Below are 27,519 nucleotides of genomic sequence, written 5' to 3'. Positions count from 1 at the left end.
GAGAATGCGCTGGATCCACTTGGTCGCGCTCTGTAAGAATACTGTACGACGATGGAAAGAGTGCGCTGAACACATTTCGCCACACTGTACGAATACGGTCTGAAAATTTCGGTCAAGATGGAGCAGACGCGCCAGATCCACTTGGTCGCGCACAGTAAGAAGGCTGTAAGAAAAAGGTTGATTGCATTGGAAGAGGAGGACTATATTCGGAATTATTGGGGGTGATGGGCAAGGACGTGGAGGAAATACCATACCGCGAGAAGTACCTGCTGGCAGTCTTCGAGCGAGAGAAAGATCAAAACAACAACAAAAAAACGAATACAAAACCTGTCTAACGGCAGCGGTGTGATGGGAACATGGGAGGACGAGGAGGAAATACCATACTGCAAGGAGCACCTGCTGGCTGGGTGTCTTCGAGCGAGATAAATTACCAATATAACAAAAAAAGCGGACAAGGGATACAGAGATGGATAGTTATGTTAGGTCAAGGTAACATGAATACAATGCATTGAAACATACCTGGTCTTAAGTTGTGAGCATTAACTATCACTTGCACGCACATATTCGAGGTACCAAAGATGCATTTGCTTTTTTGGAACTTGATGATTTGTTTGAATTGGAGTAGATGAACACAACTCATCCGCTCATGTGCAAATTTTTAAAAACCTGCCCAAAAACCCTGTGGAGCTCCCAAAACAAGAGATGAGACATCAGCCTTCCATCTCCACGTCTCCAGAACTATCTCGTACCCCAGAACATGATCCAGCGTCAACAGTGAGTCCGTCAAACTTGAACACAATGTCCTCCACACCACGCGCACCGCGCGGAACAAAGCATTGCGCTGCAGCAGGCGCCGTGAACTTGATCTTCAACGCACCAAACATACCCTCCTCCTTCTTCATCTGCCCAAACACCGTCTCATCGCCTGCAAAGGACATGAACAAGTGCTCGCGAAACACGTCGTACCCGCACAACTCGCTGTCAAAGTGCTGCGCCCACAGTCCGAGATCCGCAACGTCGATGTCCATCTGCTCGACGTATTTGTCAATGTTTGAGTCCGTCTCATACGTGCGATCCCAGACTTGATTTTCCCACGCGCGCGCGAGATGGCTGGCGTCGATGCGTACGAGCTGGTCGTCGACGAAGCCCGACCCGGCATTGTGTACGTTCGCACAGTGCGCTTTGAGATCCTGTGAGTTCTTGACGTGAATGAGTGAAAGCATCTCGTCGATCGCTATCTTGAGCTCTTGGAGAGCATCTGTGCGACACTGTTCCTCGCGCGATAATCCCAGCTCGGGGTCAGATTGCAAGGCGTCGGCCATGGCGCGCGCAGCGTCGTCAAAGGTGCCGTACATGTCTGCGGTGGCCTGCATTTGCTCTGCTTGCTCTTTCTTGTCGTTGGCCATTAGCGTCACCCATTCTGATTTCTGCGTGGGAGTCTGGAACGGGCCGACATGCTGGCGAGGTTGGAGGTCGGAGATGATGGAAGAGCGGAGAGCGGGTGTTATGTCCTTCTTGGATTGCTGCGCGATTTGGCGTTGGCCGAGGGAGGATAGGATGGCGGCGTGGTGGGAGGGGGAGAGGGTGCTGCGGGTAGGTAGTGCGAACTTGCGGTTCGTGGGGATGGGGAGAGGGACATTGAAGACGTATCCGTACATGTCTGGGGATGCGTACAGCAATTCTTTGGATGGTGTATTCGTACAGGTGTATGTTTTAGAATGTGAATGGTTGCGTATAGAGAGTCGTGGTGGTGATCAGGGATGTGTAGGAAGCGTATTGCGGCGGAATATAAAGCTCGTGGTACATGGTAGTGATACATTGTGTATGTACACGATGCGGGGCGGGTAGATGAGATGCTACCGGTAGAGCTTGATGCGCTTCTTTTTGGGCTCTTCCTCCTCGCGGTCCGTGAGCTCTCTCTTTCTCTTGAGAGAACCGAGACCCTCAATTGGCGACAGTGGCGGCTGGCCGAATTCGGCCAGAAAGGCTCTCAAGCGTTGCAATTGACGACGGGCATTGAAGGTCGCGACGGGAGGCGCTGTAAGCAGGTCAATTTAGCTTCATCTCAAAATATTTTCAAAACTTACGCGGGCCTGGTGGCGGACTTGGTGGCGAGCTTGGTGGCCCTCGTTCCAACTCTTCTTCTCCAGCTTTATTCTTGGTGTGTTCTGGCATTGTTTTACCTGTGCTTTGTGTGGTAATATTAGCTGTGCTGTGCTGTGCTGTGCTGTGCTGTGTGGTGTTGTTGTGATGGAACAAAATTCTTAAATACACCATTTGCAAAACCTCCGTGCTCTAGTCCTCTACTTGATTCGGCCATGATCCTTCACCTGCAATTTTTACTGTCGTGTGACTATGAGTAGATACAGACCTGGTTCTCTTGAAGTGTGTCAATGGAGACATAGTTTATCTTTGTGACGCACTGAGTGGAATCCTGCTACATCGTCGTCTCATTGAAACGGCTTATGAGATATAGGTAAGAGCGACGTAATGACTTATGATACATATAACAAAATTGCCTCCCGCTCAAGGTTCCAGTGCTATGACGTTGTCTGGTATCTTGATATGGTTCTACAATAGTAGCCTTTCACTTTTCCGCCACCATAAATATCGGGCGGGCCCGCAAACATTTCATCCTCTAGAACTTTTGACTACGAGAATTTACTACTCAATGACACTGCGGCTCAACTACTCTGACTGCGTTCACAGCCCCCACTTCCCACACCAACATAGGAGGTCATTTCCACAATGCCCAGGCCTGCAGACGCAGAGCCTGTCGAGGGCGAGCGACAGGCAGCACGTATCTCCCTAAGACACAACATCGGCATTTGCGCAGAAATTCATCGAGACGCCACGCGTGACAGCTCGCTACAAGTTCCTGTCAAGCACGTTGCGCACTATGCCACTGTTTTAGAACGCAATCTCTATGAGTCAGGTATCACATCAAAACAGTACGCCGCTATTATACTTCAATGCAATGAGCTCTTTGAAGAGGCCGAAGAAGATATGCAATTGTGGCATAGCTTTCTCAGCGACAACTTCACAGACATGGGCGCCCTCAGCGTTACGACCGCCGGAGAACCGATACTACCTCTGGCATTTGTCCTGGAAGGCCGCGCCGTCCTGGGCAAAGTCGTCGGCAAGATGAACGCTTCCATGCGCCTACAGGCAAGTATCGACCCAAGAAATGAGCCCTACATTCTACAGCCTGAGGAAGAGGAACGCATGGTAAAGAGGCTAGAGTTTTGGCGGATTCGTTCTTCAGGAAAGTATGACGAGTCTGCACATTACATGACGGCGTTATGCAAGCTCAGTGATCAAATCGAGCGCTGGGAGAGTGATGGTAGCTGGCCCTTTTGGTGTGACCAAGTGGGCCAACGCATGAATCGCCCCCTGATGGGGCAAGACGTTATAAAAGCTGAGGTGGCGCGCAAAAAGGACCTAGAGCGCCAGCGAAAGGCCGGTCTACCAGCTTCTGCACCACCTTTCACTTCTACCCAAGACGCAACTGGGAATACATCCAACGCAGCGGAAACACGGTCATCGCCACCAAGTCATGCAAAATCCGCCTCGGCAGCAGCTGGTCGTCCCATAGATGAGGCTGCACCGCAGGATGACAGTCTACCTGCCAGTAGGAACAACAATCGTCCGATACCACTCGTTCCGGTGGGGTCTTGGACGCCCAAGAAGCTCATCCAACAAACGGCTACCAATACCCCTTCTGTCAAGAGGTCCAATCCATTTTCACAGCTGCTCAGCTCTGTAGATAACACATCGCCGCGTCACAGCAATGTCAGCACCCAAGGAGCTAAGCCTGCTTCATTCAGTAGTGCCGCACAAGTTGACTTGTCACGCCAGAAGCATACCGAACCTTCGACAGATACGCCATCAGCTCTCAACATGCCAAAGCCTGACCAGGTCCATCACTCTGACATACTTACCAAGAGCACTAACACGCCCAAGGGCGCTGAAGCAAACCTCAAAGGCTTTGAGGTACCTGCTGACGCTGCAAATACAACTGCGAATGCAGCTGCAGCACCAGTTTCGACTTTGTTCTCACAATCTGTTATTGTCTCTCAGCAGAGTGGCGCAGCACTTCCTCCGTTTGGTAGCTTCACGCCCATTTTTGGTGGCATATCTCTTAATGGCAGCAAAGCAAAGCTTGCTCCACCTTCACCCATCTGGGCGAACGCTGCTAAAGAAGTACCTGGCTCTTCCTTCTTGAAGTCTAGTAGTTCTACAGGCCCGAGCATCTTCGACAGGTTGTCGAACAGGAAACCTAGTGAGCAAAAAGTGTTCAATTTTGGACTATCAATTGTCCCATCGCAGAAACAACTCCCAAATGTCTCGCAAGGTCTCCCTGTCCCTGTGCCTCCAGGAGCACCCAACACGTCAAAACCCAAAACTTCCGACGAAGCATCCGCGTCTCCGATTGAGCCCGTCAGTGATTCACAGCCGTCTGTTAATGGCGTCGAAAAGACGGTCGATGTTGATGTATCGACCAGCATGGTTGTGCCTTTACCAGATCAAGCAACCACTCATGATCAAACTCCTAAGATTCCATTGCTGGTTGGTCAAAACCTCCACCCATCAGAAGAGAGCTCGCTTGATGCATCACCTGAGAAAGTGGTTGCTGGGTCCGCAGAGGCTACCTCATCGAGCACACAAATGGATTCAAATTCGCCTGCATGCAAGCCTATTCTTCTCGAGGAAGAGCGTAATAATCTTTCGATGACTTCCAATACTACAGAATTTGTTGTCGAGCAAGAACATGTACTCGAGCAATCTCCTATCGCGCCACCTCTGGTGCATTCATCAGCTCCGAAAGCAGATGTCTCAAACCCCGTTGCCAAGATTGTTGCAGCAGATGTCAAAACGATAGAAGTCAAGAGGAAGCTGCGGGACCCAAGCATTGATGGCATCTTCAAGACCTTGGAACAAATGAGAGGCTCCTTGAAGAGCAGTGATGTTCTGAAAGAACAAGCAAAAAAACGGGAGGACCTTCACGCATCCACGACAGGGACTCTAGAAGGAAGGATCTGCGAGTTGATGGACCTCGTCAAGCAAACGACTAGCTCACAGGAACAGATCCAGGCTGACTTCCAACACATGAAGGAAGAGTGCCGTAAGGCAAAAGACATTGTTGCAAATCTGAAGCAGCGCATCACCGAGGCAGCGGAAGAGCGACGGAAAGAGCAACAAGCTGCGGCAGGTCAGCAAGCAAAGTTGATTGCTAGAATAGCAACTCTCGAAGCTCGTTTGCCTACAGTGGTCGTTCCAGAAAATGTTGGTGCCACAGCACAGGTCCCACAGAAACCAACGCAGATCATGCCCGCGAAGGAACCTGTCACCAAAGTGACTGAACAAAAGGCAGCCAGCGCAATCGCCGTATCAAGGATTGCTGCAAAGCGAAACGAAGACTATGAGCAAGCTAAAATTGAGCTCCCCATCGACAGCCTTCGTCACCCTACGGCACAGCCGGCTGATATCCCTTCCATCTCCGCAGTCCCTGCCGCACCATCGAAAGACATGACTGAGACCGCTGACAAGGGACTCCTGGGGGCGCTGACAAAGAGAGTTGATCAAATCTTTGAACATGCAGATGCGGCTCTCAAGGATGCTGACAAGACTCTCGAGGATGCTGACAAGATGCGCGACCTGCTCATGTTCCCCGCAAAGAAATTCTCTGCATTGTCGGAGAACATGGTGCCGGCTTTCAAGATGTTCGAAAAGAAGATCCACGTCTTCATCATGGACAAAACTCAGCATGCCGATCGCGACACCGTAGCCAACCTACATACCACCCTGCGCTACATCAAACACGTGCACGAGTCGCAGGCCACCCTGCTTGACATGGAACAGAATCTTCGAGATCTGAAGGCGGAAAAGGACTCGTATGTTACGAGCTGGGGTACCAAATTGAAGGACAACTACGACATCGCTAGAGCCTATGCGCAGCGTCTCTATGTTGAGCTGAACGACCTCCCTCCGAATGACGATATGTACAATATCCTTCGAGGTCACTGGTTTGCTGAGGTGTCGCGTCTGCGTCTCATGGTCGAGGATACCGGAAGCAAGTGGGGGTTCTCGCGTGTTGGTGTAAGTTTGACGCCCAATCTTTTGCAGGAATTATGTTAACGACAGCTAGGCGAACGGGGCCCTTGAGCAAGATAGAAAGTTGTTGAGATCTGGAAGAGACGAAATGTACCGCGTTTGAGATTTTAAGTTGTTGGTTTACAAAGAGCATAGGTGTATCTCCCACTTAGGGATGATCACGGGAGGGAAAGGACGTTTGTTTTTGGTTCGGTGTTTTAATAGTATCTCGATAGCGAGAATTGAAATGAAACTGAGTACATCAATATCGTGCAGGCTTGAAATTCCAGGTGCCTGGATAAATTCTGATGCTACGAGTACAGAAATTTTCGAATGTGTGATGCATCATTGTACAGCAACTACATAGTGTAGAGCAGCCTGTGCTGCGGTGCTGGCAAGTACTGCCAAACGACATCTCATGTGGAGTAACAGTAGCCGAGACATCTAACGTCGGTAGTCACAACTTGCTCTAACTTACTTCCATAGTCGATTTCGCCAAACAGAGTGAGCAGGTAGCTATACCCAGGTCTTCAATTTGTCGTACCGCATCTTTTCCTGGAAACTACATAAGTACCACTGACTGAATGCGCTGTAGTATGTTTGACCTTCTTACATTGTAGCTAATATGGCGTCCCCAAATAAGCAGAACATGCAATACGAGAGCCAGCTGTGAACTTGTGACCTCAGGAGAAGACGTGCCAAAGTAACCATACTTTGCTCGGATCAAAAATTGGCCCATTACAGCCAATTTTTTCTTAACTTCCTTATCACTGCACACACATCTGCACGTTTACCTCAAGATGCCTGCTCTCTCGCCTCCACCGTTTTTGTTATCTTTTGCAGAGAATAAAAAAGCCGTGATGTCAAAGCTGAGAGGTGCGCGTTCATGACGTTGTTCTCGGCTGTGGCACGTCAGCCTTTCACTGTCGGCCAGATTAAGTTAGACCCTGCCCGTGCGTCCCGACAATCATGGCCCCTCCTCCACAATCAATCGGCGTCCATGAATTCTAACTACAAGAAAGGCGTGACCTCAACTTGGACGCATCTAGATCTCTTTTCGACAGCTCATTGCACGCAGCTTTTCTGAAGGCATCCCCATCCCACTCACTTACAATCCACTCTCTCGATCTTCCGCGCGCATCAATTGGCAGCGTGCAGCCTCACTTCCCGTATGTATTGCATGTCTGGAACTTCCCAGTATAGAAGCCTGCTTCGCTTCAATCGCACGATAAATTATATTCTATTCCCGGAAACTGCCTGAGCATTCTCAAGCCACCCTATCTGTTTTCCTTCTGTGAATTGACTGATCATAAAGCCGTAGCTCACCGTACCTACAGATCCATTCTTTGTGCCCCGCAACCCGCCCACACCACAGAAAATGCCACCAAAAGTGTCTGGTGCCGATCGCTTGTCGGCAAAGTCTCAATACATGCGCGCCTTGAGAGACTGCAACGATAGGGTCGACGTCAAAACCCATCCCGAGTTGCAAATCTCGCTGGCCAGGCTGAACGCGATTAAGGACAAGTTGGAAGCTAACACACACTCTTCTCATCAGAATGGAGGCAGCAATAGATACAACGCGGCCGTGAATAGAGACATCCAATCCATGGAGAACATTGGTCGTTCACTTCCAGAGGATGTCGGTCTGTGGAACTTGTTGCTTGAGTCCAACACTGTCTCCGCAAAGACAGCCATGCCTAACGCCGAACATCGACCTGTCCTGGCACCATCACAGCCTATGTTGGTTGAGCATACTGCTCCCGCAACGAAGGCCACACCCAACATCGAACATCGACCTCTCTTCCCGCAAATGCAGCCGCCCCTGTTCAGCACAGGCGCTCCTACTACTGCCAACACTGGCTCTCCAGAACGCAAGTTCGCAGCAGCGCGACCGCGTGCGCACGCGGTCGGCTCGAGCGCTTTCGCACCGAACATCGTCAACACGGGCGGAGTCTTCGCGACTGCTTTTCGCCCTCAACAGTCGATCTTCACCTTCGGAGCTTCGAAGCTCGAGCAAGAGGGCAGCAATGATGGAGATGGAGACCGAGAGAAAAACCCTGAGCCGCCCAAGAGGCTAGGTGCAATTGCTGGAAAGACATTAGGCAGTGACATCGCCGACGAGCACAACATCGCCAACCAGCCGGCGCTTTTTGATGAAGATGCAATGGCCATGGAACTCTCGCTCACCCCGCCACCGGCAGTGAAAGCTCCGCCGAAGGTCGCATTTGGAGCAGGCGTGCCCGCACCTGTGCAGCAGCCATCGCCTCGTGCAAATGGACAGGGTTCCAATGATGCAATGGACGTAGATTCAGGAGAGCCAGCTCCCGTTCTGGGCACTGGTGTTGGTAATGCGACAGGTGGGACCTCTCTTGCACCCTCGCAGGTTGTCCCAGAGACTCGCACTCAAACAGTGATTCTACCAAAGCCTGGTACTATCTCGGTCATGGGAGGGATGCGCAAAAACGCTGCACCCAAAGCACCCGTGATCATGCCGCAGTATTCAATGGCTGGTCCAGACTTTCAGTTTGGAAGCACTCCAAATGCTCCAGCTCAGCCGAATGTTCCTCAGACTGAGACTCCTGCGAACGTCGCTCCTTTGTCAAATGCCACGCCTGCGTTATTGGGTGAGACGGGTGTCTCAAACCAGGTGGATGTTCCTAAGTCTACACTGCCAGCAGCACCACCTATGGCTACAACTGCGCCTCCGCAAAAGCTTCCTGCAGTCGCTGAGAACCTCCAGGATACCCGATCGGAAGACACAACAGGCGCTAGGAACGGCGGTCAATCGACAGGCCCACCCGACGTCTCGCAAGCGAGCTCCGAGACAGCAACACCTGCGCCAGCATCTGGTAACGATTCGCAACTCTCACAGATGGCTGCCATGCTTCAGACCCTTCAAACGCAGCTCTTGAGCTTGCAGATAGCACAGAAGTCAACTGAGCACAGGCATGCCAGCGATGTGAAGGTGCTCACCGAGCAAAACACCGCACATGCGTCCAGGATTACGGCGCTCGAAGGCCAAATGCAAGCTCAGCAAGCGAAAGCTTCAGCAGATATTGTTAACCTCTCCGAAAGGTGCAACAGCCTTGAGAAGAGCCAAGCAGCTCATGTCGAGACTGCGAAGAGGCTCGATGAACTTGAAAGGGCTGTTGCATCTCGAGAGGAAGCCGCAAAAGAACAGCAGATGAAGCTGCAGGTGGAGAAAATGGAGACTGCTGCTCGAGACGCTGCTAGGGAGCATGCACCGCTTGGCACTGCCATTGCAGCTGAGAAGAAGGCTTTTGCCCCAGAAGCCGATGCATCGAAGACGTCGACGCAAATTGCGATCGAAAAGCCTGTCGTGGAGGTCGAGATTGTTCAGAGCACCACCGAGGCTCCAAAGAAAGACGCTGTCAAGAAGACTGAATCAGTCTCGGAGGTCAAGCAAGATACTCTCCCTACTGAGGCCGATATCTACCGAAAGAAGATCAACACGGAGATCATCCGAAAGCCATTTGACAGCAACGGTAACTCCGCCTCTCTCCTCGACCTTCGCCCTCGACGTGCGATAGAGCCATCTCCCATGTTCGGTCCGTCATCGCAAGCTGTTGCCGAGATCCAATCTGAGCCCGTCGCTGAGATCCAGTCTGAGCCTGTCTACGAGGCGGCGAAAGAGCCTGTCCGCAAGCACGATTCCTCCAAGGGTTCCTACGGTCTTGACTACAGCTCCGATGAGGACGAGACGTCCTTCGAGAGTGAAGACGCCCTCGTCTATCGTGAGGAACTCGCCGCCCTAAACGCTCTGTTGGATAGCAAGGACCACGTGGGAAGTGTGAATCTTTGTCTCGCGTATCTCAAGTCCATCAAGGCGGTGGGGGTTAGCTTGCCTAAGGGCAGCAAGGAGAGGAAAGACATGTATCGGTTTTCAAGGGATGAGGATGTTAGGTTGCGGACCAAGGTGAATGGTGTTGCGAGGGCTGATTGGTTGTCTGTCAACGTAAGTGTTTGAACTTTGACTTGGAGGACCAAAGCTAACCATGTACAGGACAAGTGGGTGATTGAGATGCTCTGCAAGCAGCGTTGAAAGTGTACCATGAGTACTTCCTAATCTTTGTTAAAAAGCGAGGCGTTGCGCCTTTCGTAGCATTGTTTTGTGTGTTCGTTCGTTTGGGGAGAAGGACGTGAGCTGTGTCGTTTAGGCCAGCCACAGGAAGAGGGTAGGGGGGTGCGTGTTTTGTAGCAATCGAACACTATCTTCAATCACTTTGCGCATATGTTGCGTTTTTACATGCCAATGATAGGATCTAAGGTCTCCGTGATGCGTTTCGAAACGAATACCGGCACCTCCGAGAAAGGGGGTTTACGCTCTTCTTGAGTGTCCGGTAGGGGACATCGGTCCAAATCAATCACAATGTACACGTAGCCCGCAAGATCATAGCATAGAATATCAATTACGATTAAGAATAAAAGTTCTCCAAGTTCGAGGAACATGACGTTGTTGGCCTGAGACATCCTAGAGGTGGTCGTTGAAGCTTGGCGCTGCACGGGCCAGGGTTCGCGGTCCCGTCTGTTTGTGCTCCACCCGCAGACCATAACATTCAACTTCCAAATCCCACCACCGCTGCCACCCCACCACGACACCCAGCATCCCTTTCCGCGTTGGCGCAGCTTCCAATTAACTCGAAATCGACTCAGACGCGACATGTTCAGCTAATCCACTTCGCCTTTCATCCCGTCTCGATCGCGACTGCCTTATCGCGACGCGCCCTCGGACACGTCAAATTATCACCACCACACAAACACAATGGCCGGCCGCAGCAAAGCGCCTGCCATCGGCTCAGCCGGATGGATTCTCGAAGAGCGCCACCAGGCGAATGCTTTGGTCGCGCAGGAACTCGAAGATTTCGGCTTCTCTGTGCGCAATGAGCTGGAATGGCTCAACGCGCACATGTCCGAAGTTCTCGCCAATGGCCAGTATGTCGTGCCTGCCTCTTCAGTGCGCTCTCTATGCTAACCTCGGACTAGATACAATCTGGAGGTCTTTAAGACGCCCGGCAAGCTACGCGGCAAAACGCCTCGCACCGCACGCAAGAAGGCCGCTGAGCCCCGTCAGGTAAGAGACGCGACGCGTGCACGCCAAAGTGTACTGTGCTAACACCAACCAGCCTCTCGCCAACCTCATTGCAGCGAATGGCCAAAACAAGCCCAGCCCCGCCGAACTGAGCCTGAAGAACAACCTCACAAAAGCCACCCCGAAGACGCGTTTCCAGATCGCCCACGATGAGACCACAGCCAAAGTATTATCTCCTGCCGCAAAGACGCCTGTTGCGCGCCAGCTCTTCTCCAAGGCCGTGTCCACTGGCAAGGAAAACGTCAATCGCAGCTTCCACGCCGATGTATTCGACGAGGACCGCACCCAGCCTTCCGCCGCTCCGTGGAGCCCCATGCATTCCACGCAAAACACGGTCATGACTTCGCAAGGCGACGATGTTTTCTCACCGCCCCAGACTCAGTCCACACAACCAACACAGCCTACTCAGTCCTTCCAGCACTCAATACAAGACAAGGATGAAGATGAGCGACGCGACACGGGCGATTCTTTTGTGTCTGCCAAGGAGGCATTTGGAAGCAAGAACGCTTCGAGAGAGAATCTGCGGACCAACGACGATGATGCGATGGACGTGGATGAGGACAAGGCCGACACATCGCGATCAGATGCGGGAACAGTCATCCGCCATGAGATTGACGACGCTGAAGATGAAGATGAAGATGAGGACATGCACGACATTCCCGACTTCCCCAGCCCTCCACGCGTCACATCCGAACAGTACAGCATTTCTGCAGAGACCCACGAAGTTCTCGACACCGCGCACCACCGCGCCCACGCTCCAGAGCCCAAGACGCTGTTCGCTCCCGAGGCCTCTACCACGCCCGCCGGCCCACCACCAACATTTACAGAAGATGCGATGCACGATGACACCGTTGTGCATCACGATGTCGACGATCAGATGGACATGGACGATGATGTGCGCTCACCATCCGACAACTCGAGCCCCGTGAAGCCGCTTGTTAGGAAGAGCAGTCTCACTTTTGCATCGCTCCCTGCACGCGAACCTCTGCTCCCGAAGAAGAGCATGGGCAACCGCGTATCCCGAACCAGTCACGTCGACCCCAGCAAGGGCCGCAACAGCCAGATGGGCAGATACACCGGAGGCAAGAGTCTGGGAGGCAGCCAGCTCGCACATCCGGATATGCATCATGACGATGAGATGGATATGGGTGAGCCGCGCCCAGCACTCCAGCGCGAAGAGTCGGAGACTACCAAGATCCACAACAAGACATCGACCCAACGCCTATTTGAGCGCATCAACATGCTCAAGCAGCAAAACGAGGCACCCAAGCGTGTCAGCCAAAACGTTGCTTCATCGCAGTCCTCGCAGCCTCAGAGCTTTGCTTCAGCACAGTCAAAGGAAGATGTTGGTCCCGTGCAGGCAGCTCAGCCCGCATATCCCAGCCTTCCTCCACCTGCACCAGTTGAGGATGAGGACGATGACGATGATTGGATCTCGCCCGTTCGAACAGCACCCGTGCCTGCACCTGCTAGACCTGCTCTTAGCAAAAGCCACACTGCGCATGCGCCACCTTCGCCCGCAAAAACCCTTCCATCCAAGCTCATTTCCGTCTCCAACCCGGATCTATCGGCCGGTCTCGAGTCCACTACCCCCGTTGGCTCACCGGCTGGTAAGAGGTACATGGATGCCCCACTCAGCGCCTCGAAGGCCAAGTTCTACTCGGCTCTTCGTGCTGCAAAGGAGAAGATCATCGGATCAAGTGCGACCAGCGCTCAAGTCAAGCTTGATGCCCTTGCCGAAAGCCCAATGCGACCCAAGCTTCAAGCGCACGATTCTTCTGACGACGTATTCGCTAGCCCCAAGCGAACCGAGAAGCCAGGCCTTTTCTCCAACCTCCGCTCGCCTTCAAAGGAATCGAACAAGGCTACCAAGGCTAGCAGAATTGCGGGCGTGCCCGGCAGCCCTCTCAAGGATGATGGCCGCCGCACCCGCAGCTCTACAGAGCGACAAAAGCAGAAGGACAAGGAGACAGAAGCCAAGGACGCTAAGCAGAAGCAGCGTGCTGAGGACAAGCTCAAGGAGATGCGCGAGAAGGAACAGACCAAAGCTACTCTCCACCATCAGAAGAGCAAGGGCGCACTCAAGACGCCCTCTGCAATGTCTTCACAGTCGAGCTTGAGGCAGCCTGCACCAGTCGCGGCAGCAACCAAGACTCCCACTTCATCATATCAGCAGCAGCAGCCTTTCTCTCGTCCTGGCACCACGCGCACTAACACCGCTTCATCGCGTGAGGATGCCGATTCTGCTGATGAGATGCCTCCACCCCCACCACCCAAGAGCCTTCTTCCTTCTGCAAAGCCCAGCAAAGCCGCTCTCCGCGAGCCCAGGAAACTCGCAAAGCCGACCAGCAAGGATGCCTTGCCCAAGGCAAAGGCACCACAAAAGATTATGGTCAACCTCAACAGCAGCAGGTATGGCCAGGCTCCTCCTCCGGCTGCTCGCCCCGCACCGACTGCATCCAAGCCTCTCACTGCTGGGCCGTCCATAGCATCCAAGTCCGGCGCTCCAGCACCGAAGCCAGCTGCGGCTAGTCGACCAGCTTCGGCATTGTCTGGCAAGGGTGGACCTGCTTCTAGACAGGCTCCTGTTGCAAAGCCAGCTGCTCCTAGAGTCGCTCGTCCTCAGCCACAAGCTGTGGAGAAGCCCAAGGCCACTGCACCACCCCGATCGGACCTTGGTGCTGCTCGCCCAGTCTCTCGCATGCAGACCGTCCAGGATGCCAACCGCATCAACGTCCCGCCTGTCAACCCCGCTAAACCTCCTAAGCGTCCATACCAGGCTGAGGGTGGCGACGAAACACTACATCGTCCTGCTAAGAGACCCTCGCAGCAGGCCAAGATGAACCCTATTACACCGGGACATGCTCATGCGCAATTTGCCAAGGGCAAGATTCCCTTTGCTGAGCCCGCACACGCGCCTCAGCCTGCTCCACCTACGATCCAGTACCCCAACGGCGACGATATCAAGCTCCCTGAGATCATGACCGATTCCGAGGACGAGGACTCTGATAACGAGTTCGAGCAGCCCAGCTGGGTCAACACCCCCAACCTTCGTGAGATGCTCGCCAGCCAGCAGCTCATGGATCCCGAGCAGATCTTCGGCCCCATCGCACCTCTTAATATGGAGGCCGTCTTCCCCAACAAGGAGCGCCACAAGCGTTTCCGCGAGCGCACCAGCAGTGCTTTCTGGGCCAACGACCAAGTTACCGAGGAAGAGAAGCGCAAGGAACGTGAGGCCAGAGAGCGTCTTGTCCGTGATGGCGCTTGGACGTATAACCCATCGCCTATGGCACCACGCCCAGGACCTTCTGGACCTTCGCGCTAGACGTACTTCGCACTTTTACGGCTTGTATAAATGAAGTCTCTGATCCTCTTTGGGATTCAGATACTTGCGCAATATTGCTTTTACGAAAATGGCGTTATGGGTTTAATGTGGCATGATTGCCGACACTTTTTGTTCTTCACCTTCTGGCGTTTATGTGGATTACTAGAGCCATCGGGCTGCTTCAGGGTACAGTTTTGTCTGTTCCTCTTCATGGCATGGCGTTTGGGAGGCATATGCATCGACCCGAGTGGTCGCACGATTGGCGTTTGAGATTGTCTTGGTTGTTTTGGCTTTTTCTTTATCCAGTGTTTGTATAACTCGATACAGACCAATGATCATGGATAAAATTCATTTTGACGTGTTTTACGTGTGATGATTTTGATGTTTGAATGGTCGTATTGGCGGGGTAAATATATGTTGCTGATGTGAAAAAATGGATTAACGTGTGATGCGATCGATCATTACGCAGAGTTCAAGACCTTGACCTTCACTTCGATATTGCTGCCATCTGGTAAGCTAAAGAAGCGCTTTCCAACGACTGACTCGACCATTCGACCTCTGCACGACATGACCAAACCGCCAACCAAACGTGCTTTGAAGAAGTGAGTCGTCCTCTGGACCGGGCCTGAATTTACATTCGAGATCCAGAACGTCGTCCCAATCCTTTACCGGAATTTTTTCACCAATTGGGTACTGAACTTCAACCTTAAATCTTGACACTGACACTCACAATTCCAAAATCATCATTCAATTCCTCAGATCTACACCCTCGCGGCCATCACAAGTGAACATCTTCGCTGTCCTCCTGCACCAAATAATTGCTTTCTTGTCGTCCCGCTGCCATCAAACTTCGCCGAATAAAGCTTGCCTCTCCATCAATGCCCCTAGACGCTCAACTTCCTGCGCCGGCCGCAGCACACCGTTCCAGGTTCTGCAGTACTCTGCTAGTATCAGCCCAAAGTGCCTTATTTGTCGCTTTTATGCACCTCGATTTAACTACTATATATGTATTTCATGTGGACTTTCGTCGCACCGCGCGACCGGGAGTTGAGAGCAGTCGTGTCTGCGCGCCATAACGGTATCGCGTCGCGGCCTTGGAGTAATGCCCACGACGATGTATCTGTGGGATGTAGTCCTGATTGGACGTTACGGTGCTTGCTCTCTCCTCCCATACGCAGCAAGATGACGCGCGCTGGGCTTCGTTGGGTATGCGTAGGCGCGTGTATGGCGGGGAGATCTTTCGCACTGTTGGTGGGAGTGCGATGGGGCTACCGATGCAGATTTGCTGAATGTATGTTGAGGTTTGGGCTGAGGGAGAGGGAGAGGGGTGTGTGTAGAGAGGATGAAGTGCGGCGGAGGAGCTTGGAAAAGGGTGCCGGTGTGCTACTTGGAGGCTGTCCAGGTGCCATATTGGGTGTTGCATGGTAATTCAAAGTGGGGTGGATCGTGGCTGTCATATCTGTCTCGATATGCGTGGCGTGGTTGGAAGTCACACATGCCTATGTCGGCTCAGGGGGTGGTGTAGGTGAAGGGTATGCCACCCACAACCCTCCTGCATATCGCGCACGATATCATTCCTGGTAGTTTCGCGCCCTCGCGCACCGCATCTTTCGTTCACAATGTCCCCCTGTCGCCGCCGGGCTCACGTGCGTCCAGTGATTCACGAGCCTGCACCGTTCTACCCGCTTGGATCACCACCGCCGCCAATTCCCCCGTCACGATGCGACCGTGCAACTCACGGCGCTAGCTGACAGGCAACGGGACTCCGCCCTCGAGGATATATTCAGCACCTGCGTTCAGGGAGAGCAACTCTTCATCGCAACCACCCACTAACCCTCCCTCAACCAACTGCCACTGGCAACCGACTCGGGAGAACTCCAACAACCACTGCGCTCACCGCACTATGCATTCCCCCATTCGCGGCTATGCTCGCTGCGCTGGTCACATGCTCTTCCATCTCATCCTCATGTTCGGCATGCTGGTGCGGTTCCTCCTCTCGGGCAGCATCCAGCTTATCGACATGAGTCTTGCTTGGATTGAGGGTCAAGACACCAAGCACGTGCTACTCTTGGAATGGCACCCTACTCCTGAGTTTACTCTACCTCTTACTCGACATCCGCTCCTCTTCACCAAGGCCTTTGCGGATAGCAAGTGGCTATGGGACTTCAACATCAATAGGAGTCTTCCTCGGATCAAGGGTGAGGAGATCAAGCCAATGCTCTTCTTGGAGTGGCATACTACTCCCGAGCATACTTTGTCCATCGTCACTGTTGAGAACCCATCGATCATCCTACCCCTGACTCGCCATGCGCTTTTCTTTACCCAGGTCTTCACGAACAGCAAGTGGCTGGGGGACTTCCACATCACTCTCTTCCGATCCTTGTTCTTCAGGAAATGCATAGAGATGCAGGTCGCGAGGATGTTGGCGAAGAAGCCGGGGTTCCTGGTACGTCCTGATGTACTTTGTGACAGGCGTGTTGTGATATATCTGGTACTAATGTCATCTGGTAGATCAACTACGGAAAGACATCGATGGTCACTGTGCAGATCCGCGAGACGACTACTGAGCTTTCAGATGGTCACTCCGACTCGGATGAGTACGTCGATTTGGAGTTTGATATCTTGGATCAAGAGACGGATGTTGGTAATGCGGACAGGCAGTTCGTTATTGTCGCGCCTGAGGTCAATGATGAGGAGTCAAGCACGCAGCTCGTCTTCTTTACGCCTCAGGTCGAGCGGGATGAGCCCACCGTCGACGTTACCCCTGAGACCGAGCAGTCCAACACCATCCGCCTGCCAGATCCATCCACGGTCGAACTTGGCTTCGTACTCCTCCGCATCCGCTCCACGACCTGCGAGCTCAACGCCGCTCCCGAGACCCTTGATGTCGAGTCGACCTACGAACTGTTCTACCACAGCACGCTCAACATTTCCGACATTCCGTCTATTCGTGCGCACTACTACGTCTATGGGTACACCGTCGAGCCGGTGGTACCAGCCTCTCCCATTCCCCCAACTCTCGCTGTTCATAACGTGGTCGGTACGGGTCTCGGTCCGCGCGTTACATATCCCAGCAGCGAGGTCAAGGCCAAGAACTACTGGAACAGTCTAGGAGACGCGGATCGCGCATATTACCTGCGTCACGTGCGGCTGTACGATACATGTCACGGGGACTATCTAGCGCAGAAGCAGGAGTGGGAGCGCATACTCACCTACTATCCATGGACGCCGCAGATGCAGACTTTCTTTCCTCTTTGGAAGTATTGCGAGCCGGTATTTGCTCAATTCTCGCCTGCATTTTGTCAAAACTTGGATATCTCGAGGCAGGTGCAGCTGTTTCATCGCGTTAGGGAGTCTGAGAGCGCGCTGAAGATGTGCGAGAAGTGGATTGTTGAGCACATCATGCCGGAGGTTAAGACGATGCTGGATTGGGATGTGCAACACGGCGAGTGGAAGACTGATGTCGAGGATGCAAAGGCTGCTGCTGTCACCCAGGATGAAGAGCTTGGGAAGATATGGATGGCTGCAAAGGCGAAGAAAGATGCCCGTGAGGGAGCTGGATGGCCGGTTGCGCAGACTGCACAGCTCCAGACTATCCTCGACCAGGAGAATGCTGAGGTAGAGATGAAGGAAAACGAGATCAGGCGGTGGTGGAAGCCTGCTACACGCGTTATCAGCATCACTGTCGAGGACGACGATGCTCTGAACAGTCTTACTGTCGCCCACTGGACGCCTCGCTTCAAGGTTCTCGACCCTGAGGTCGCATCTGATCACTGTTTCTCGCAGTTCGTCCCAGGAAAAGACTTCACGCCTGTGTTCCGGAAGCTTTGGCACTTCGAGATGCCGGAGACTGATATGATGACCCGGGAGATGATGGTCCATAATGGCCAAGTCGCTCGCCCCATGCGCACTTCCCCAGAGGACATGCGGCGGATTCGCCAGATGGTCAACGAGCCATACAAGGACGCCATCGACTCGCTCCTAGGTATAACATTCGACCAGTTCTCGTGGCTTTGCGCGACGACCCCCATGGAGGACCTTTCCGGATGCATCTGCGACCGCTCCACCTGCGAGCAGTGCTATCCCACCGCTCCAAACGATACGCCACCGATCCGTCTCGAGGCCTGGGAAATTTCTGAACAGACTGCTGAGCGAGAGCGCGCGTACATGCTGCGCAACGGCTCCACCATGAACGGCACCAAGCGCAACATCGCAAACGTCATCGAACGCATCGCCGAGGAAGCAAAGAAGCGCCCCCAGTATCGCAACCTGAACGAGATGGTGAATATCCAGCTTCGTCGCGATGCTCGCCGTCAACAGCGTGCGAACCGCCCAATCGTCGTCCCCTTCTACAAGCCCTTCGAACCCGCCGGAAAGAGTCTCACTGAAATTGCCTTTAAGGCGTACTGTATCGTTATCCTGAGGGAGCTCGACATGCTGCCAGACGCGCCTCCGCTTCTCCTCAAGGACCTTGGTCTATGTCGATACCCAACCACGCCGCAGACAGACGAGGCCGCATCTCTCGATTCCAAGCTGCGTGGTCTCAAGCCGAAGACCAAAGACGACCCCGAAGGCCTCCCATTCGGACCCCTTGCTATCAAGCGCAAGAGCCACGAGATCTCCGAAGACCCTGAGCTACGCGAGACTGTGCCATTTCACGACCGCGTGATCAAGAAGGTTCATCGGAGGCTTGTTCCAGTCACGATCGCGGGCCCGCAGAAGGGTGTCAAGCGCAGCATCGAAAACGTCCATACGTACGAAGAGGCCCCGAGCAAGATACGTCGGACGAGGCGTCAGCAAGAAGGCGATGACTCGACCTTTTCGTTTGCGTACAAGCGCTTTTGGCCTGACTCAAGCTCAGAGGATGACTTTGATCTATGATGAAGATACGCTGAGGACGCGGAGATATTGAAAGGCGAAACGTACACCGCACCCATTGGCCAGGCGCGACACACAATCTCCATCTCTATCTATTCATCCCAACCGCTTTGACGTACACAGCACCTATTGGTCAGGCACAACAACACACAGCAAAGCTTAACGAATGCTGAAAACCACAAGAAGTATAATTCCCCAAACGGGTAGCTTCTTGTGAAGGAGATTTAAGTCGGACACCGGCACCTCGTAAGAAAAAGGGAGTGGAGGAAATAACAAACCTGCAAACAAGTACAAATCCCCAAACGGGTATCTTGTTTGCGGCGGGGAAGGAGAGAGGGAAGCGTAAGACCGACACCGGCAGTTTGGGGAATGAGAGGAAGGGTGGAAATACGGGTGTGTTGAGATGGAAAGCGGTTTTTGAAAGACATCTGAGCTACGTGACAATGGGAAAGTGTACCTTGGATTTTCTCGCGATCTTCCACGTGTGTTTTGACTTTTGACTTGACTAATGGGTAATGACATCGTGTATTGAATGTCTGACCGTGATGATGTTGACTATGAGTTACCGAACAGTAAGGTACATTTTGTATGGGTCAGCAAGGTGCTATTGATATGGTAACGGTCAGCGGTGACGCGTGGTAGACAATGTGGCCAAATCTCGGAGAAGCACAGTCAGGAGACTGTGTCGGATGACATGCATAAACAAGGAGAACTCCGCGGATGTTCCGGCTGAGAGGGAGTTGCCGAATGTGAAGGACTTGGATGCGCTGGTCGTTAGGACGCGTGGATAGACTAGCGCAGGTGAGATGTAGGATAGTGTCACGTGAGACAAGACATACAACATCCAACACCCAACAATTCCGCGCATCAGGATAGGAAGCGCTCAAAAAGAAACATGGACATAGCACAACCCATATCCAGGTTTGTCTTCAGTACCAAAAATACAGTGTTTTGCTCGTGAAACGCTTGTTTCCATGCTGTTCCCAGGCGGCCTCTCCAGACACTCTGACTCGCCAGCCGACAGTTCCCATCAATGCAAATCAGACCACGGGCACACAGACCAAGTCACGCACGTTTCCTGGCGATCACGTCGTCGATCCGTGGAGTTGGCTTGATGACAGCAGGACTCGAGTTCACGCTGGTACCGGCGGTCGCTGAGGTTCTGGATGACATGCGATGTCATAGACAATATTTGCGCAGCTACGTAAGAGACTGCAGTAGCGTGCGCCGGAGACTTGCGAAGTTGTGATGCGGTCGTGTGGACGGCGTCTTCCTCTGCGGCCGCTTACGGCTAATCCCTGTCGTGATTTGCATCATCGCTCAAGCAACGCAACTGCCACAGTAACGCGAACAGCCTTATCGTGCGGGGGATGTTCACAGCCACGGGGAAAAGATATAACACACTTGATGCGCCGAACCATGCGCGCATCTGCACAATCTTACATCCCCTCCAGCTCCCAAGATCATCTCAATACCGCGCATCACAACAAAGATCGGCACAGCTCAAAGGTAGGCTCCGTCCCTATCCGGAACCGTCGGCGCGTCGGATTGGCTCTTTGGCGGCAAAGTCGTCAGGGTCTCTGACGTAACCGGTCGAGTCGAGGAGTTCCTTCCACAGCCGATGACGCTGCATACTTTGACTGAAGCCACAGCTCCCGCTAACGCAATATATGGCCAGCCGCACCCGCAGCAAAGCAGATCATTCTTCAATCTCCTCACAGACTTTCTCCGCATACCCACACTGCAGGACCCTTGATCGCATTGTTGCATCTAAAATATACACATAAACAGCAAATATGGTTTCGCGAGCTCTTATTACCGGTCTGAGGGCCTGGCAGGTACGCGATTCTTCACTGTTAAGCTGAAGAGCTTCGTTAACATGAAGACAGCTTATTTGCGCCATCCTCGTCGTGGCCTTCATGGCCAACAACATTGATCGCGCAGACAACGGAACCCACAGCATCGTCAACTACTCGCTCTTCGTGGGTCTGTGGTGGCTCCTGTCTCTGATCTACTTCATCCCCACATCCTTTATCGACAAGTTCAGCATCCCCATTGTCGATGTCGCCATGGACGCGCTGAGCGTGCTCTTCTCGTTCTGCGCCGCCGTTGCGCTGGCCGCATATCTCGGCGCGCACAGCTGTTCGAACAGGGTATGCGAAACTATATCCACCTCTTCGAAATTATCCATGACTAATACCACCCCAGGCCTACACCACCTCAAATGGCGTCTGCAACTCCTCGGCTAACACCGAGCAAAACTGCCGCCAGGCGCAAGCCACCTGCGCCTTCCTCTGGTTCGGCTTCGCCGCCTTTGTCGCAACCCTCGCCATCAACGTCATGAACGGCAGCGGCAGCGGCGTCAACATGCGCGGCGGCATCCGCCGTGGCGGACCCTCCATGAGCCAGGTCTAGGACGCCTGTAATGTGTACTCGGATTCGAGCTGGAATACACGGACCGACGCCAGCGATGCTGTGTGATCGGATCATTGTCCGCCCGTTATGATCTCGGGTATGTCTGTAGGATACGATTTATGGGTTGCTTGATGCACTCATGTTGGGACGATGGGAGGAACGGAAAAGGATTGGGTATACCATCGATGAAGGAGTTTGCGCGCGTGCGTTATCGTTCTAAGCGACATGCAATAATACCTTGTTAGCTAATAATATACCATGAACATTTCAAAACTTTGTTCGTTGACACTTTGCATGGCTCAAATCAAACAGTGTTCGCAAACATAACAATATCTACGAATATCGAGCCGCGAATTCATCAAAATTACTAACATCCAGCACACTTCTCTCCGCGGGTAATTCAGCACGAGTCTCAGTCTTGATCACCTCGTCGCCACGCGCGGCTGTCGATGCCCTTGCGCCTCCTGGTTGTCTGCGCCGGATCCTCCAGAGACATAGTGCTAAGCACAACACGACCGCGATTGAACCTAGTACAACGCCAGCAACAAGACCAGCAATGCGTCGCATCTCTAAGCCCTCGTGGTCGAATCTGCTGCCAGGATCGTCCTCTGGCGCCAGGGTGTATTGTACGCGGAGTGAAGTACACACCGCCGTGCCCAAAGAAGTCGATTTTGCCGTCGATGCCCCCAAGCTCAAAGTGCCGCCGCTCGCCGCCGTCTTCGTCTCCGCCTCCACGAGACAAAACATCGGACTCCACCAGTCCTGCCCCTCACCCGCCGGCTCCAAGGCCTGCAGCGCAAACGGCTGCTTGACATCCGATCCGAAGTCAGACGAGACGGTCCATGCGAACCAGCGGTTTTCTACGACATCTTAGATTGTTAGCTTATCAACTCTTTTCTTTCTACTTTGGAATGGTGGTGGGCTTACCTCCGATGTACTGCGCTCCTGTGTATCCGCGCTTGTGTAGGAGCAATCGGACTTCGGCGCGGTCTGAGTGCCATGTTATGTTGACGGTGGAGCCGAGATGGGCGCGGGCGGATGGCGGAGGCGTGAGGAACCAGCTTGTTTCTGTGTCGGTGGAGGAGGGGGTGAAGAAGGGGCCGCGGGCGCTGACGTGTCGTGCGAGGAGCAGATAAAGGAGCGCCGGGAGGAGCATGGTTTGGTGTGCGGAGAGGGAGGGAAGGAGTGTTGATGTTTGTCTTCAGGAGAAGAGGTGGGAGTGATGTCTCAGTATGAGCCAGCTTGGCGAACCAGGTCGCAGATGCAAGAGCTTTGGTCGTTTTATTTGCTGCCCCCGTGGTGAAGGAAGGTCCGGCGAAGAAGGAAGAGTTGGATGAACGCGCGAGTGTGTGTTGCTGTGGGCTTGCGCGTGGAGATGGAAGGATGAAGAATTTCAGCCGTATTTCACTAGATGAGAAGGGGGTATTGTCTCATTATGAGCCATCACTGCTCAGCATCCGTTCGCCCAAGACGCACGAGCGATGATTCATTGCCTCCTTTCGGTAATCAAGGACAACGTCGGCTGGCGTGTGTTGCGAGATCGAAGAGGTGGATTAGCACTCTAGTAAAGATGCACTGTTGAATACTCGCGGAGAGTCAGAGGGTGTATGTTCTGCGCCTCAACCTCAATCGCCGAGAAGAGATTTGTTGTCCCGACATGAGCTGTCGTTGCTCATTTCTCTGTCGCTCTGCGGATAACGAATCGAAGTGCAACGCGAGAAAGAAGAGGTAACCGCACGCTCGAAGCTAATCACGTACGCTTAAAGATCGAGTGTTGCGTATTTTGGAATAAAGTGTGGATGTGCTGCGCTCCCGACTCGTTTGATTAGACAGAAGTGTTCCGGTATAAGCGGTCACTGCTCGATTCCTACTCTTTTGGCGATTATGAACTGGAGTTGGCGAGACTCCATCCATTTCCTCGCCCTCGCCAAATAATCAGATTATCAAGTGTATCCCGTGGAGGAAGAGGTGCATCGACGGGAAAATGAGCATCTGTTGCTGTATGGCTGCGCATGAAGGAAGATCAAAAGATGAGGTGTTTAAACCGTTCATCGGAACTTAAGCACTTCTGACTCGCTTCGTAGATATGAATATTCTTCCGTTCTCGTGCCTTTGTGACAATATGAGGGCAGCTGGGGTATAATTCGAGACGAAACATGCGGTATGTCGATGTGTAGCTGCGCTTGAAGGTAGAATGAGAAATGAAGTGTGTCTCATTTCTTCAGTCATTTCCTCCTCCCCGTGACCAACTCATCCAGATCCTCCACACGCGGCACCCTCCCTTCTGCGGATAGTTCTGACGGCATTTCCGACGTGTGTTTGCTCTCCTGCGTTTGCCCCGGCACCGCTTGATATGAATGCGATTCTGCGACAGGTGGTTGTTCACTTGGCACAGAAGTTGCAGGCGAGAGCTTGGCAGCTTTTTGTTTCTGGTGTCTCCGACGGAGTAAGAAAAGCACCACTCCGAACATTGCGGCGCCGCTGAGGGTGAGTGATACGGCCAATGCGATATCACGTTTGGCAGTGGAGCTAAGACCACCTTTTGGGACGGGAGCAATATTGGCGGATGAGGAATCGCCGTCGGATGCGCGTGTGCTTGTAGACTCCGGTGCTGTATGTGAAGGAGTGGAAGTCGGAGATGATGATGAAACCGAGACGGATTGTTCCAAGACTGCCGCTGTATCATTCGTAATCTTGAACACTGGACTCCAAAATGACTCCGGATGGGTGTAATTATAATAGATGTCATCCTCGTATCTTCTTGCATCGAGGCAGATGAAGACGTACTCTTGGGGAAGCGTCGGGTCCTCAGACGAGATGTTGAGAGGCGCCCAAGACACTGCACGTGGGTAAACTAGTCATTTCAGTCAAATCTCCCTGTTATGGATATCTTTGCGTGTGACAACTTACTGTAAACCCAATTACCTGTCGTCATATCGACCCCTTTCTGGCCGCGCTGAAACATCATTATCACGGCCACATCGAAATCGGCTGTCACCGATATGTTGATTATCGAACGGTCGAGGAAAACGAGGTCGGACGCTCGCGGCAATATGAAGGATCCGTTTTTGGAATCGGTAGGTGTTGTAGAGAATATACCCGTCTCCTGTAAGATACCTGCCGAAACTTGCATTTCAGGCCCAGTAAGGACACTGCAAAGCAACAGCGTGTGTAATACTCGCCACATCTTTGCTTCCCTATCCTATGGTTGAGGACAATTTTAAAATTCAGAAATGAGACAATGACTGCTGCGCCGGGTCCCAGCGTGTTTTTGGTTGTTCTGCTGCGCCGCAACTGTACATATGCCCCTTGGTAAATGACCATTTCATGCAGCCAATCCACGCGAGGTCGGCGATATAGATGCGTTGTAGCACCGACTTTGGCGCCACTACTGGATGCGAGGTTGGTGAATCGTGAGTGTCTTTGGTAGTGTGGGGATTTCTATGCGGGCTTTGTCACACACAATGGGTACTTTGCACTGCCATTTTGAAGTCTCGCAGATCCCGAGTCGGACTGACTCAATCTATCCATCACATGTGCTAATCTGAAGACGTGAGTGTTCATATTTATTGAACACGTAAAACCCCATTTCTAGATTTGTTTCCTGAGTGTATTCTTTTGACAAAAATAAGGCATGAAGATGACCGGAAATCTTGGAGGCAACAGTGATGCCAAACGCTAGCTCCACAGTACCACCTATACCAATGCTGTTACCTTCCAATGATTGCACTTCAAAAGAGTCATTTCAATGATGGCGATGGTGCAAGTGGGACAACATGCAAGTCGTGGTCGGGGCGTTGTCCCTTTTCGCCTGTGCTGCGCCGCACCCGACAACTTGGTAAAGTTCACCTTGGCCAATCATCACGGTATACGTGCGTTTCACGCCTCGGAGCGCCCCGATGCATACTGATCACATTTAAGAATCGCCGACCCAGTGTTACCGCTGAGATTTTGGCGGTGAGCTTGCTGTTTTTGTTGTGGGTTCTGGATTGGACGGGTGAGTACTTCATCCATGCCTCGAATGGGGAAGTCACGTGGGCAATGCAACCGGGTTGAATCGAAAATATGCATGCAATGATCGGAACTGCCTTTTGATCATTCTTAATCACGCCTAGGTATCTTACCTCTAAGTCACGAATTCACCAACTCGGCAAGAAGCAGAACACTCAACGAACATTTTGCATGCAGTTTTGTTTTCTTTTTTACTTAGACTACCCATGGCGCTCGATGACAAGCTCGTCCAAGTCTCGAACATCTGGCAACTCCCTCGGTTCAGCCGGCAACTCAGCATACGTCCTTGTGCCTTCCATCTCTGCTGGCTTTACCTCCATCTCAACCGGATTTCCTGGTGATCCATGTGGTACGGGCTGGTACGTGCACAACTCTGGCAGATCAGCGTCCGGATCGTGTGAGCCTGCAGGACTGAGTTTAAGATTTTTCGCCTTGTGTTTCCTCCTCTTGTACAAAAAGTAAAGCAGATACACCACAATGGCAACGGATCCGGCGGTGAATGTAGCTGCAAGACCGATAGTGAGACCTATACTCAGTCCTCCAGTCGGAGTCGATAGGGAGTTGCTTCCGCTTACGAACCGGGGGCCTGTTTCCTGGATGTTCGATGCTATGCGTGTGGACGCTGGTGTCGCTGTCAATGTCGGTAAAGAGTTTAACTCATCCCTATCCCGCAGTATAGAGAACGTTGGCGACCAGAATTCTTTTGAACTGTCGCCGCCCTCAACGACGGCTCGAAAGACGAATTCGGATGAAATGCCAGGACCTGTCTCTATACTAAAGGGTTTCCAAAGCGTCTCGCCCTCGGACGGATTGTCGACTGCAGGGGTGAATATTCCAGTTGTTATAAGTGGTCGTTCTCATGTGCTTACTACGTTCTATAGGCAAGCCTGCTAGAATGTCCCGTTGGTAGAGGACGAGGTATATCGCGTCCAGAGAGGTTCTCCAACTTATTGTCATAGTTTCGTTCGCTACAAAAGCATGGTGCGTTTCATTGGGCGACGTGAAGGCGCCAAATGAGGAATTGGTTGCAACATCCGAGAAGATGGGAGTGACGGTCATCTGACCACATACCGCCGGTATGAAAATGAGCGTAAGGAACAAGATAGCTCGCCACATTGCTGCAGTATGGGTCGGTAGGGGCCGTTCAAAAATAACAAAGAGGCAAGGCAAGACAACATGCAGGTCGCGGGGCGATGCCCTTTTGCCTAACTGCTGTGCCTCTTCTAGCTTCGATGTCAAAATGAAGGTCGTATTGACGCGACCAATCGATGTGAAGTCACCGACGTGACACCGGGAAATACTGTTTCAGGGAGCGGAACATTGCATGCATTGCACAAAATGACTTGGCGCTGTCGTTGTTTGGATGATATGAAGGTTGTGGAGATGGAGGCGCTAATCCGGTATGTATGCTCATCGAAGTACAAAATTCTGACGACGATAGACATGATGTTTTCCATCATGCCATCTGTGATTTTTTTTCTCTTCACCACAGGTCGCTCGTAAATGCTGCTCATCCGTTCCGTGGTGCTCACCCCGTCCGTCACTGGTCTCACTCTATCAACCGCCTGACTTTGTTCTCTCTTTCGCCTCTGATGCAGCTATGCCAGACAAATGCACATGACGCAGATTGAGAGTGCAATAGCCAGCGCTCAGTATAGAGTATATATTGCGCTTCTGTTACGAGACG

General features: G+C 52.6%; 12 protein-coding genes across 12 annotated transcripts; 6 read left to right on the top strand and 6 right to left on the bottom strand.

The window, feature by feature from the left end:
* Positions 1-710: 710 nt before the first annotated feature.
* On the bottom strand, positions 711-1,658 carry SNOG_06255 (hypothetical protein; the record flags this gene model as incomplete). The annotated part of the gene is made up of 1 exon (XM_001796585.1): positions 711-1,658. One exon carries the CDS (start codon positions 1,656-1,658, stop codon positions 711-713), a length of 948 nt encoding a protein of 315 aa, XP_001796637.1.
* A 198-nt stretch (positions 1,659-1,856) lies between these two features.
* On the bottom strand, positions 1,857-2,175 carry SNOG_06254 (hypothetical protein; the record flags this gene model as incomplete). The annotated part of the gene is made up of 2 exons (XM_001796584.1): positions 1,857-2,038; positions 2,088-2,175. 2 exons carry the CDS (start codon positions 2,173-2,175, stop codon positions 1,857-1,859), a joined length of 270 nt encoding a protein of 89 aa, XP_001796636.1.
* A 573-nt stretch (positions 2,176-2,748) lies between these two features.
* Positions 2,749-6,217, top strand: SNOG_06253 (hypothetical protein; the record flags this gene model as incomplete). The annotated part of the gene is made up of 2 exons (XM_001796583.1): positions 2,749-6,099; positions 6,149-6,217. 2 exons carry the CDS (start codon positions 2,749-2,751, stop codon positions 6,215-6,217), a joined length of 3,420 nt encoding a protein of 1,139 aa, XP_001796635.1.
* Positions 6,218-7,471: 1,254 nt separating this feature from the next.
* SNOG_06252 (hypothetical protein) lies at positions 7,472-10,156 on the top strand (the record flags this gene model as incomplete). Its single annotated transcript, XM_001796582.1, has 2 exons — positions 7,472-10,069; positions 10,118-10,156. The coding sequence occupies 2 exons, from the start codon at positions 7,472-7,474 to the stop codon at positions 10,154-10,156; spliced, it is 2,637 nt and encodes an 878-aa protein (XP_001796634.1).
* A 200-nt stretch (positions 10,157-10,356) lies between these two features.
* Positions 10,357-10,776, bottom strand: SNOG_06251 (hypothetical protein; the record flags this gene model as incomplete). The annotated part of the gene is made up of 1 exon (XM_001796581.1): positions 10,357-10,776. One exon carries the CDS (start codon positions 10,774-10,776, stop codon positions 10,357-10,359), a length of 420 nt encoding a protein of 139 aa, XP_001796633.1.
* A 100-nt stretch (positions 10,777-10,876) lies between these two features.
* Positions 10,877-14,528, top strand: SNOG_06250 (hypothetical protein; the record flags this gene model as incomplete). Its single annotated transcript, XM_001796580.1, has 3 exons — positions 10,877-11,046; positions 11,098-11,185; positions 11,238-14,528. The coding sequence occupies 3 exons, from the start codon at positions 10,877-10,879 to the stop codon at positions 14,526-14,528; spliced, it is 3,549 nt and encodes a 1,182-aa protein (XP_001796632.1).
* A 1,903-nt stretch (positions 14,529-16,431) lies between these two features.
* On the top strand, positions 16,432-19,409 carry SNOG_06249 (hypothetical protein; the record flags this gene model as incomplete). The annotated part of the gene is made up of 2 exons (XM_001796579.1): positions 16,432-16,974; positions 17,040-19,409. The coding sequence occupies 2 exons, from the start codon at positions 16,432-16,434 to the stop codon at positions 19,407-19,409; spliced, it is 2,913 nt and encodes a 970-aa protein (XP_001796631.1).
* A 1,416-nt stretch (positions 19,410-20,825) lies between these two features.
* SNOG_06248 (hypothetical protein) lies at positions 20,826-21,162 on the top strand (the record flags this gene model as incomplete). Its single annotated transcript, XM_001796578.1, has 2 exons — positions 20,826-20,915; positions 21,085-21,162. The coding sequence occupies 2 exons, from the start codon at positions 20,826-20,828 to the stop codon at positions 21,160-21,162; spliced, it is 168 nt and encodes a 55-aa protein (XP_001796630.1).
* A 40-nt stretch (positions 21,163-21,202) lies between these two features.
* Positions 21,203-21,821, top strand: SNOG_06247 (hypothetical protein; the record flags this gene model as incomplete). Its single annotated transcript, XM_001796577.1, has 3 exons — positions 21,203-21,244; positions 21,296-21,559; positions 21,615-21,821. 3 exons carry the CDS (start codon positions 21,203-21,205, stop codon positions 21,819-21,821), a joined length of 513 nt encoding a protein of 170 aa, XP_001796629.1.
* Positions 21,822-22,154: 333 nt separating this feature from the next.
* Positions 22,155-22,977, bottom strand: SNOG_06246 (hypothetical protein; the record flags this gene model as incomplete). The annotated part of the gene is made up of 2 exons (XM_001796576.1): positions 22,155-22,681; positions 22,749-22,977. 2 exons carry the CDS (start codon positions 22,975-22,977, stop codon positions 22,155-22,157), a joined length of 756 nt encoding a protein of 251 aa, XP_001796628.1.
* Positions 22,978-24,046: 1,069 nt separating this feature from the next.
* SNOG_06245 (hypothetical protein) lies at positions 24,047-25,008 on the bottom strand (the record flags this gene model as incomplete). The annotated part of the gene is made up of 2 exons (XM_001796575.1): positions 24,047-24,675; positions 24,732-25,008. The coding sequence occupies 2 exons, from the start codon at positions 25,006-25,008 to the stop codon at positions 24,047-24,049; spliced, it is 906 nt and encodes a 301-aa protein (XP_001796627.1).
* A 1,024-nt stretch (positions 25,009-26,032) lies between these two features.
* SNOG_06244 (hypothetical protein) lies at positions 26,033-26,948 on the bottom strand (the record flags this gene model as incomplete). The annotated part of the gene is made up of 2 exons (XM_001796574.1): positions 26,033-26,649; positions 26,702-26,948. 2 exons carry the CDS (start codon positions 26,946-26,948, stop codon positions 26,033-26,035), a joined length of 864 nt encoding a protein of 287 aa, XP_001796626.1.
* Positions 26,949-27,519: the final 571 nt, after the last annotated feature.

The sequence above is a fragment of the Parastagonospora nodorum genome (assembly GCF_000146915.1).
Source record: "Parastagonospora nodorum SN15 chromosome Unknown scaffold_9, whole genome shotgun sequence".
Taxonomy (NCBI): domain Eukaryota; kingdom Fungi; phylum Ascomycota; class Dothideomycetes; order Pleosporales; family Phaeosphaeriaceae; genus Parastagonospora; species Parastagonospora nodorum.
Note: the sequence above shows the minus strand (reverse complement) of the source record. Positions and strands in the feature narration are given on the sequence as shown.